This window comes from Pangasianodon hypophthalmus, chromosome 3 (assembly GCF_027358585.1).
Source record: "Pangasianodon hypophthalmus isolate fPanHyp1 chromosome 3, fPanHyp1.pri, whole genome shotgun sequence".
NCBI classification, from domain to species: Eukaryota; Metazoa; Chordata; class Actinopteri; order Siluriformes; family Pangasiidae; genus Pangasianodon; species Pangasianodon hypophthalmus.
In genome coordinates, this window is record NC_069712.1 from 24,166,335 (window position 1) to 24,178,579 (window position 12,245).

Sequence of the window (12,245 nt, forward strand, 5' to 3'; positions counted from 1 at the left end):
CTACAACAGCAGAAGACCACATCAGTTTCCACTCCTGTCAGCCAAGAAAAAGAGTCTGAGGCTATCATGAGCATAGACTCCCTGAAACTGGACAGTTGAGACTGGGAAAGGACCAGGTGATTTTTTTTTTTTTTTTTTTTCTCTTCCCTAATCCTCAACTGTCCATTTTGGGTGAGTCTGTGCCCACTTTAGCCTCAGATTCCTGTTTTGGCTGACAGAAGTGGAACCCAGTGTGGTCGTCTTCTGTTGTAGCCCGTCCACCTCAAGGTTTGATGTTTTGTGCATGCTGAGATGCTTTTCTACTTACCACTGTTATAAAGAGTGATTTGAGTTATTCTATCCTTCCTGGCAGCTCAAACCAATCTGGCCATTTTCCTCTGAGCTCTCATCAGCAAGGCGTTTCCACCCACAGAACTGTCGCTCACTCAGTGTTTTTTGTTTTTCGCACTCTATGTAAACCTTAGAGAATGTCGTGTGAAATTCCCAGGAGATCAGCAGTTTATGAAATGCTCAAACCAGCCCATCTAGTACCAACATCCATGCCATGTTTAAAGAGATCACATTTTTTTCCTATCATTATATTAATGGTAGGTGTATATCAATTTGCTCATTCCAATATGTTTATACAGTAACTGCTTATATACAGGGACTTGTATGGCGGACTGTCCACATGATCTAAGACTAATAATAAACAGAGTTAAAAACCTGTTGTTGTTTAACAAAATACAACATATAATAATGTAGCGACAATTTTTAAGGAAACATTTATTTAACGAAATGAAATCATTTTTTAATTTGTTTGTTTGCTTGTTTGTCTATTTATTTAGTTAGTTAGCTAGTTAGTTAGTTTGGGTCATACATTCATTTAGGCCTAGTGTATACTTCTGAGTTAACACGTATTTGTGTTTTGAAGCAGAGAGAGGGGGCTCATGGATAAACGTAGCATACAGAGTCATGTTAGTGCATGTTGTCCTTTCATGGGCAGATACATGCGTGGTGTGTATCTGTGGTGCAGTGCATCGGGCGAACACTGAATGGCTGACACAGAGGTGTGTCTGATTGCATACTTGGAAACGTTTTGATGAGACGACGTGACATTTATTCCATGGGTTTAATCAATGTAATTGTTTAATTCGGAGTAGTATTGTTCAACATAGTTCTGAAGTGTAAACAGTTAAATGTTAAACAAAGTGTAAACAATTAAATATTCCCTCATCATATCCAGAATACGCTTTCTGAAAGCATATTCTATTAAAAAATCTTATACAAAAGTGTGAAGTGTGAATATAGCGTGTGAGCCTTATACTGGCTGTAGTTCATTATAATGGCCAGTTTAATGCCCAGCCTGTTTGATCACACTTGACTTTCTCTTTCTTCTAACAGACTCCCAGTAAAAACACAACGTAGACAATGTAAACTACAGTAACTCAATAAAAATGAAAACTTAAGTTACGCCCATGTTATCTTCTGTTATTCTTAATATGAAACCCAGGACATGACTGTGTTTTGTCTCTGCACTGTCTAATTCGATAAATTCTGGTGTGGTTCATGACAATGCCCCTAGAGTACACACTCATGTTACATGCAAGTATGAAGACTTCACCCTGAGTGAGTACGTGCACAATGTTTTCACATGCTTGCAGATATGCATTTGCAGAAATTTCGATATTTTCTATAAATCCTGATATGTACGTCACTTTTAGCATATTAACAAATACAGTCTCCTCCAAAAGTACTGGAATGGCAAGGCTAATTCTTTTGTTTTTGCTATTCACTGAAGACATTTGGGTTTGAGATCAAAAGATGAATATGAGACAATAGATCAGAATTTCAGCTTTCATTTCCTGATATTTACATCTAGATGTGTTAAACAACTTAGATCATGGAACTTTTGGTGGCAGACCACCCAATTTTTAGGTGAGCGAAATATTGGAAGTATTGGTCTTAAAGTAAATTAATGTAAATAATACTTAACTTTGATTGCATATCTCTTGTTTGCAATACCTGCATCAAGCTGGCAGCCCAATGACTTCACCAAACTGTTGCATACTTCTTTTGTGATGCTTTTCCAGGCTTATACCGCAACTTCTTTCAGTTGTTGTTTGTTTTGGGCGTTTCTTCTTTCAGTCTCCTCTTCAGGAGGTGAAATACATACTCAATTGGGTTAAGGTCTGGTGATTGACTTGGCCAGTCTAAGACCTTCCACTTTTTTCTCCTGATGAAGTCCTTTGTTGTATTGGCAGTATGTTTTGGGTCATTGTCTTGCTGTGTGAAGAAGTTCCTCCCAATTAGATTGGATGTGTTTCTCTGTGAATTGGCAGACAGAATGTGTTTGTAGACTTCAGAATTCATTCTGCTGCAACCATCAACAATTACCACCACCCTCCATCGGGCCCTCATCCACCTGGACAATAAAGATACATATGTTCAAATGCTGTTCATAGACTTCAGTTCTGCATTCAACACAATCATTCCTCAGCACCTGACTGGAAAGCTGAACCTGCTGGGCCTGAACACCTCCCTCTGCAACTGGATCCTGGACTTCCTGACTGGGAGACCTCAGTCAGTCCGGATCGGGAACAGCATCTCCGACACCACCACACTGAGCACTGGGGCCCCACAGGGCTGTATGCTCAGTCCATTGCTGTTCACTCTGCTGACTCACGACTGTGTAGCAATGCACAGCTTGAATCACATCATCCAGTTTGCCTTTGACACGTGGTGGGTCTCATCAGGAAGAACGACGAGTCAGCATACAGAGAGGAGGTGCAGCGGCTAACGGACTGGTGCAGAGCCAACAACCTGTCTCTAAATGTGGACAGAACTAAAGAGATGGTTGTTGACTTCAGAAAAGCACAGAATGACCACTCTCCTCTGAACATCGGCTCCTCTGTGGAGATCGTCAACAGCACCAAACTTGGTGTTCATCTGGCGGAGAACCTCACCTGGTCGCTCAACACCAGTTCCATAACTAAGAAAGCCCAGCAGCACCTGTACTTTCTGAGAAGACTGAGGAAAGCACATCTCCCAACCCCCATCCTCACCATGTTCTACAGAGGGACTATCGAGAGCATCCTGTGCAGCTGCATCACTGCCTGGTTTGGGAATTGCACCATCTCTGACGCAAGTCCCTTCAGCGGTATATTGAGGACAGCTGAGAAGATCACCGGGGTCTCTCTTCCCTCCATCACAGACATTTACACCTCACGCTGCATCCGCAAAGCCACCAGCATTGTGGATGACCCCACACACCCCTCTCACACTCTTCACCCTCCTGCCGTCTGGTAAACGGTACCGAAGCATTCGGGCCCTCACGACCAGACTGTGCAATAGTTTCTTCCCCCAAGAAATCACACTCCTAAACACTCAGAAACTGGGCTGAAAGAACACACACACACACACACACACACACACACACACACATACGTATATAGACACACAACTGAGCATCCTCCATCCTCTTTGTGATTTTTTTTGCTAATTTTTTGCACATTACATTATGCTGCTACAATATCTATTATACTATACATAGGTTGCTACTCTCATGTTTACACTATTTCAGCTACTTATATTGTACTCTTGTACTCTTTGCACTATTTCTCACTGGATTCACTTTCTTTCTGCACATTTTGGCCTTTCCATAATTTTGGAGCTTAATCTTGGTTCCAGAAATTTGTGGCTCATCTCTGTATTTCTTTGCAAATTCCAGTCTGGCCTTCCGAAGCTGCTTACGCTTTGCATGTCGTGGTATCTTGTGGTATGGCCCCTAGATTTCTGCTCTCAAAGTCTTCTTCGAATGGTGGATTGTGAAACCTTCACCTCTGCCTTGTGGAGGTTGTTGGTGATGTCACTGACTATTGTTTTTGGGTTTTTCTTCAGATTTCTCACAATGTTTGTCATCAACTACTATTGTTTTCCATGCCTGATCTGTTTCCATGTCTGGTTATTAGTACTCCAGTGGTTTCCTTCTTTTTCAGGACTTTCCTAATTGTTTTATTTCCTATGCTCAATGCTGGTGTGATTTTTTTTTTTTTTTTTTTTTTTTTTTTTCCCCCTCTCTCCCTCCTCTTTTCTCAGCTTCAAAATGACTTGCTTATCTCCCATAGACAGCCGTCTGGTCTTCACTAACAGCAAATGTCGTCTTCACAGGTAAAACCCATGACTCAAACCAAGAGTAGACATTCAGAGCTATTAATTGTTTAAACAATCTAACAGGGCACACCTGGGTAACAAGAAACACCTATTTCTGATCACTGTGAGTGGGTTCTAACAAAAGGGGCCATGTTGTAAGTTGTTTAAATCCATTGCACAAATCCATTTGTACCATCATGAGGCCACTGTGTTGGAAGTTTCTGCATTCTTAAAGGCTTATCTATTTTGCTGGTTGCTTTAGGGACCAAGCCTTCAGTTCTGCCACACACTTTCACTTCCACTTTCATTCACATGAACCATATGAGCAACACAAAAAAGTGTCTCTTGTGCAAGTTTTGTGTGTGTGTGTGTGTGTGTGTGTGTGTGTGTGTGTGTGTGTGTGTGTGTGTGTGTGTGTGAGAGAGAGAGAGAGAGAGAGAGAGAGCTTAATGCCTTCACGTGTCAATCATGTGCATGGGTTGTGATCACAATCAGTGTCTTGCTCTCAGAGTAAATATCCAGTCTTTGTTCACTACGGTTTTATTGCTATAACTTGGTAATAGGATAATATTTACTGATTTAGTAGTATTTCACAACTCGGTTCTAGTTAAGATGAATTTTTAATTAAAAATGTTGTTTTAATTAAAACTTTATACTACTTTTATTATATTTAATATTCACTTTCTATACATTAGCTCACTCTCTCTTCTCTGCAGGATTACCTCGAGAGCTACCTTGCCATTGCCTCTACTGTTCCTTCAGTGTTGTGCCTAGTTCTCAACTACCTCCTAGTGAACAGGTAGTCCACTCATTTAGTTCCTGTCCAGCATTTATCAGTCTCCAGTTACCTAGAATTGCAGCAGTGACTATTACATTTGAAATGACACAATAGTTCTGTTTGATATGTTGTTTGATCAGATATTTTTGCTAGATGGTTGAGTTTGAGCACAGGGAACTTTAGCCCAAATGTATTCAGCAAGCTAACACATTTAGAACCTATCTACTTTGCTGTAACATCATCTTTCTCTCAGACAGTAACTGGCCCCTTCTGACACAATCAGTAAAGAAATGTTGAAACAGCCAGCTGTCTGTTGTCCACTGCAGATGCATTTAGGCCAAGATCTGCCAACTTATTTTTAGTCAAACACAAATTTTTAGTCAAACTCAGAAATCACTTTTATCTCTGTTCACTTGCATTCTCCTGTAAACAAGTCATAAAAGGAAATAGGTTAAAAAATGGTATGCTTCCTGTATTTACTGAATCACTGAGTTTAAATTTATGAATGTTCAGTGTGTTATTAAAAGTGAAATCTAAACTTCTAATAAAAAAACAAACAAAAAAAAACAATCAGCTAGGAAGAGTTTGCCTGCAGTTTAGTATCCATGAACCAGACTGAAAGACTCTTTTGCCATGCTGAGGCCATCAAATGAGTGAAATTGGCTGAACAGTATAGAGTTCAACACAGTCGTACATTTTTATTCATTTTGGCTGACTGTGTGCATGTGTGTTTGTGTGTGACCAGGCTGTCCTCTGATGTCCGGATCCTTTTGTCTCTGGCTGTGATCCTGTTCGTGTTCATGGTCACTACAGTGCTGGTGAAGTTGGATGTGTCTGGCTGTAGACAGGAGTTCCTAGCCGGTACTCTGGCCAGTGTTGCACTGGTCAGTGGAGCCTCCAACATTTTCAGTGGCAGCATGTTCGGCATCAGCGCACATTTCCCCATGAGGATATCACAAGCTCTCATATCAGGTAGAACTGCAGCTTAAAACTCAAACTCCACTTTACAGATTTTACCAGTTAAAGAATTGAAAGAATAATAAAGAATTTTTAGTCGTTTAACAGATGCTTTTATTCAGATCTATTTTAAAAAGTGCACGTAGCTGAAGGCACACTGATGCAGAGTACTTGAAGAATCTGTAAGGATTCATAACCTGAAGTATCTAACTGACCAGCAACTAATTTTTTTTCTTTATTGCAAGTGCTAGCATGGTGTAGTTGGTGGCTAAAAAAGACATATAGTTGCATGCAAAAGGTTGCGCACCCCTAGCCAAATTACTTGTTTTATTAAATTTTGAAGTGAAAAGAGTTAAACAACTGCTGCAACAACTCAAAAAAAAAAACAGAAAAGAAAAAATTTCTGCAGACGTTAATGCACAGTTGCTTTAGATTTGATGGACATAAAAATAGTAATTGTGGCATGTGCAATAGTTTGGACTCCCTTCCAGTTGTAAAGTCTCAGAACTTATTTAACTTGTTAGGCTTTAATTGTCTCATTAGGACTCATTAGGAAGGTCACAAATTGTCATTAGGAATAACAATTCCAGGGCATAATAAATTCTGACTATTCAAACTTTGTGCCAACACTCAACAACCATGGGCTCCTCTAAGCAGCTGATTGAGGATCTGAAAATACACCGATCAGCCATAACATGAAAACCACCTGCTTAATATTGGGTAGGTCCCACATGTGCCACCAAAACAGCTCTGACCAGTCGAGATATGGACTTCACAAGACCTCTGAAGGTGTGCTGTGCTATCTGCCACCAAGACGTTTGCAGCAGATCCTTTTAAATCCTGTTAGTTGCAAGGTGGGGCCTCCATGGATCGGACTTGTTTGTCCAACACATCCTACAGATGCTCGATTGAGAACAGGTACAAACACTAGACAAAGACTTCAAACAATCAATAAACAGCACAGGTAACCGGTAACTAGTTTCAGGGAGGCAGTGGGCGCTAGCGTAGCACAGTTGGAAGATAATTTTCAAAGGTCCATGGAGAAACTGGAGTGGGCAGTTGTAGACTGTTTCCTGTGGAGAGACGCTAAATGGGAAAGTCAAATAAAGAAACTCAGACCGACTGGCACCCCTACTCTCTCCAGACTACATCCAGTCACCCCAGCAACCTCACACCTTCCTCCCATCCATGCTCCCAAAATACCGGTGACTGCACCTAGAGAAAGAATTCCTCCATCTAAGTCTTTGGGGGCCACCTATGACATCAATCCACCTGCTGACATTGAACTCATATCCCTCATATCCTCTCAGCTATAGCTGGGGCATCCTCATTCTGTGGACGACTGCCCATCCGACTGGAGTTCCTCTCCTTCGGCAGTTCCTCTCCTTCGGCAGTTCCTCTCCTTCGGCAGTTCCTCTCCTTCGGCAGTTCCTCTCCTTCGGCGGTCCTCTCCTTCGGCAGATGTGCTCAACTTCATAGAGCAGTGTGAAAACTACCTGGACATCAGACCTCTTCCCAGTGTGGAACTGGTGGGAACCTTGAGCACCGTCCAAAGAGGGCCCTCCCTGAGCTGGTGGAAGGCAGAAAAACAAAGTTCAAAAAGATCCAAAAAGTTCCAAAGAGGCTTTTATGGCTGCTTTTTTGTCAGATGATTACCTGTCTGAAGTGGAAGAGAAGCTGAGGATCCTGGTACAACAGCCAAAACAAGGTCTGAGAGATTTTGCCTATGACTACAGACTATCATCTCAGAGGAGGAGCTGGTGAGGTGCATACTTAATAACATCAACCCCAGGGCTGTTGGTTGCCTGAGAGGGACAGTGAACAAAGTAGAACAGTTGGTGAAGATTGGATCTATGGTGTAGAAGGACTGCAAGGGGGCAAAAGACTACTGCCAGAAGATGGGGAATCGGAGCGGTAAAGATAAAACCAGCAAGAAGCCAACTGACCATAGTTGCTCCAAAACGCTGGCAGGAGTCTCCATAGCCCAACATCACAACACTACTCCTGGTGATGGTGAGGGGGAAGGAGCTGAAAGCAGTGCTGGATACCAGTAGCACCTACACCCTGATGCAAGAGAGCCTATGGAGACAGCTGGGTGGAGGCCCTCCCACAGTCAGTACTCACTCCCCACAAAGGTTCATCATGGCTGATTGAAAGATTCAATTATCAAGAGACAAGAGGTCTATCAGGTATGGTTGGCATGGCATGGACTGTAAGGTGGACATGTACATCATGAAAGACACCCACCTGGCATGCCCACACATAGCAGGCTTGGACTTCCTTACTTCCTTTGGGGTTATCGTGGACATTGGGGGCAGCTGTTATTAACTGAAGACAGCCTGAGGGTACACCTACCATCTGTTTCTTCCATCCCAGGTAGTCCTGGGCCTGACTACAATACCAGTTGCTCTTTCACACATGCCAGCCACTGTGAACCTCTCCTGTGCCTTACAACCTACCCTTTTGTTCCCTTGTCTTACTTCCGACATCCCAAACAAATGCAGAGCCTACAGAGTTTCACCTTTCAAAAAGAAAATAATTGAAGACCAGGTGGACAGTTTGCTCCAAGACAACATCATTGAGCCCTCCTTCTCTCCATGGTAATTCCCTGTGGGCCTTGTGCCGAAACCCAACGGCACATACAGGTTTTGTTTGGACTACAGGAAGCTTAACGGCAAAACTGTCCCCGATGCTTATCCAGTGCCACTGATACACGACATCCTCGAATCACTGGAAGGCGCCTCCTGGTTCAGCACTTTGGATCTGCAATTGGGGTACTGGCAGACGTAGATAGATGAGACGAGAAAAGACAGCATCTATAACCACCCGTGGCCTATATCAATTTATATCCATGTCCTGTGGACTCTGCAGTGCTGCTGCAACGTTTCAGAGGCTTATGGAGAAGGTCCTGGTAGAGCTGAGGGGAAAAATATGCATCATTTAATAATCTATTAAGTCCCTGGACCAACATATTGAGTATCTCAATGCTGTCTTCCTCACCCAAACTCAACCAAGCACACTTAACCCTAAACATGAAGAAATGCCATTTCTTCAAACGCCAGCTGAAATTCTTAGGCCACATCGTCTCGGAGAGAGGGGTAGAGGTCAACAGAGAGAAGACCCAAGCCATTGCTGATTTCCCGCCACCGCACAATATTAAAGCGCTGCAACGCTTCCCAGGCCTGGCGGGCTGGTACCACAAGTTCATCCCCCATTTTGCTTGTCCTTTAAATCACCTCAAGAAAAGGGGAGTTAAATGAGAATGGACACCAAAATGCCAGGCCAGTATGGACACACTAAAGCAGGCCCTGCAAGTTCCACCATTTCTCGCCCAGCCTAACCTTCTCCAACCATTCCAGGTCCAAACAGATACCAGCAACGTGGGACTGGGAGCTATCCTGACACAGCGTTCGGCTGAATGAAAGAAGGTGATAGCTTATGCATCAAGAGCATTGCAAGGCACGTAACTGAATTTTTTCACTTCTGAAAAGTAGTGTTTTGTGGTGGTATGGGTGGTAGAAAAGTGGAGACACTATCTGGAAGGGACGGAATTTGAGGTCTTCACAGACCATGCGGCACTCGTCTGGGCGTTCAACTGCCCTAAGTCCTCCTCGCGTCTGAGTCAATGGACTCTGTTGTTGCAACAGTTCATCTTCAAGGTCCGCCACAGAAAGGGATGTCTCAACCGGGGAAGAGGCACCTTATCACGAGTATACGATCCACTCAAAACAGACACTGCACCCTGTCAATCCATTACTCAACCCAGATGTTCATTTGACATTCCCCATACCTTAGTGGAAATCTCACAAGCCCAACTCAGTGACTCTACCATAACTCACCTGCACTCCAGAAACAAGCCCCACAAAGCCCCAGACCAACAGATTACCTTTGAGGACCACCAGGGGGTGCTACATCACTGAGTTCCCCTGAAAAATAAAGAAGAGAAATGTCAGTTGGTAGTACCACAATTATTAATAACAGCTTTTCTTTTATTTTTGTTAAACATTCCCTTTGTTGTTTTCCAAGATTTGGTACTATGAATGGTTTTAAATTAAATACATAACACATATTAGAAACATATGTTCTTCAATTCCTATTTAACACATTTCTAACCTTTTAGTATCTTACAATAAAAACAAAAATAAACAAAATAAAATAAATTACTTTACACACACACACACGATAGATATGGACATGATGACTGACAATGATTTTGAAGATTTTGATATATATAAGACAAAGACACGTTATGTTCCCTCCCTCCTCTTACTATCCCCGTATAGGCTTGTGAATTGCGCAGAGTAATGGCTGAGGGTTCTATAGCAAGCACAAATAGGAGGGGAGAAAGAGGGCAGCCTTACCTCGTAGAACAGCCAAGAGGGAAGTAACTAGAACTGATACCCTTTGTTTTTACTGACACTTGTTTATGGGCATATAGTAACTTAATTAATGAAATGAAATCCAAACTTTGACAGGGGCATAAAGAGACAATCCCACTCGACTCTGTCAAAAGCCTTCTCTGCATCTAAGGAAATGAGTATTTCTGAGTAACTTAGATTAGAGCTTGGGGTGTAAATAATATTTAATAATCTTCTAATATTAAAAAAAGGCAGCTCTTAATGAATCCTATCTGATCTAACGAGATCACAGAAGGGAGAATATTTTCCAAGCGAGTAGCTAGAACCTTAGCCAGCATATTATCTACATCAAGAAGACTTACAGGTCTGTATGAGCTCGGATCTAGCGGATCTTTGTTTTTCTTATGAATTAGGGAAATATTCTCCTGATAAAATGTTGGTGGTAAACAGCCATTTTTAAGTGATTCATTAAAAACATCCAATAGCAGTGGTGAAATCTGGTCACTAAAGGCCTTAAAAAATTCTGGTATAAAACCATCTGAGCCTGGTGCTTTAGAGCACTGCATATTGCTTGTCTCATTTCCCCAGTAGTTAAGGGCTGTTCCAGGAAGTTTTTATTTTCTGATGTAATTGTTGGAATACTAAGTTCTTCAAAAAACTTTTCTGTAAGTGAAGAGTTATTAGCAGATTCCATGGTATATGGCATGATATAAAAGTCTCTAAAGGTATTATTTATCATTTGTGAGTCTAATGTAATTTGTCCAGAGTTGGTTATCATCTCTGTGATTAATCTTGAAGCAGCTGTTTCTTTGATTTGACAAGCAAGGATTTTCCCGGTTCTTTCTCCATGTTCGTAAAATCTGGTTTTAGCTTGTATTAAGAGATTAGTTGTTTCTGTAGTAGTGAGTAACTGGAATTCTGATGGGGGGGGAGCCTTTTCTTGTACAAATCTGGTGAAAGAGAAATAGAGTATTCACTATCCATTTCCGAAAAATTATCTTGTTTTTTTTTTTGTTTGTTTGTTTTATTCCCAATTGAGGCACTGTGGGAGATAATATGTCCACGAGTATATGCTTTAAATGACTCCCAGATAGCAGATTTGGAGATGTCTATAGTATTACTCGTATATAGAGTTTTTCTATGGCTATAACATATTGACCTCTGAAATCGGAAATAATTTTGGTTGAAGTAAATGATATATTCTTCTTAATAAGTATAGCTGAACCTCTGGATTTAAAATTATAATTAGAGTGAAATATATGCTCCACCCATTCCACCCATAGCTGAAACTGGTCCTGATGTTTTTTAAGTGCATCTCTTGCAAAAAAAAATTATATATATATATCTGCTCCTAATCTTTTAAGGTGGGCCATAATATTACCTCATTTTATAGCTCCATTAAGCCCTTTACAGTTCCATGAAACAAACTGGACTGAATTTTGATTTAGGTGTCCTATTTTAAAAGGGTTAGTTTTCACACTAGCCATAATCAAAGTTTAGTGAAAGTAGTTCAAACATCAAGTACAAGACATCCACCCAGAAGAAAAAGAGAGAGAGAAAACTGGTACCACATTTTGCCTTTTAAACTGAACATTAATTCCCTTCCATCTTTCCTTACTTGAAAGACACACCAAGATACTTTCTGCAGAAACAAAGAACATTGCCCAACACACATTCAGAGAGGTGAATAAGGATACTTGACTTACCACTAAGCTAATATAAAAAAAAGAAAATCCTTTAAGTCTACAGACCAGCCTTGCAAACGTATACAAGTTTGTCTGTATACAACCATTTTGTTAATATATAAACTTTCCTGTATGATAAGATCACAGTAAGCTAAATGAAATAGACCAATATAGTAAAATAAAATAACAATCCTATATTTTGCTCAGATAATCACTTTACATCAAGCCTTGTATAAAACCGAACCAGATTACCATCAAATCCGATTACCCAGGTCAGGCCACTTATATTTTTTGGTTGAGGTGTGGACTCTGTTCTCAATAAATTTCTCGGCATTT

General features: G+C 41.2%; 1 protein-coding gene across 3 annotated transcripts in view; it reads left to right on the forward strand.

The window, feature by feature from the left end:
- slc29a3 (solute carrier family 29 member 3) overlaps nt 1–12,245 on the forward strand; it is a 44,170-nt gene that overhangs the window by 12,668 nt on the left and 19,257 nt on the right. For all 3 annotated transcript variants that reach the window (XM_053232387.1, XM_053232385.1, XM_053232386.1), the window contains exons 3-4: nt 4,848–4,930; nt 5,655–5,881. In XM_053232387.1, coding sequence (XP_053088362.1) covers nt 4,848–4,930; nt 5,655–5,881 — 310 coding nt within the window. The remainder of the gene's footprint in view (nt 1–4,847; nt 4,931–5,654; nt 5,882–12,245) is intronic.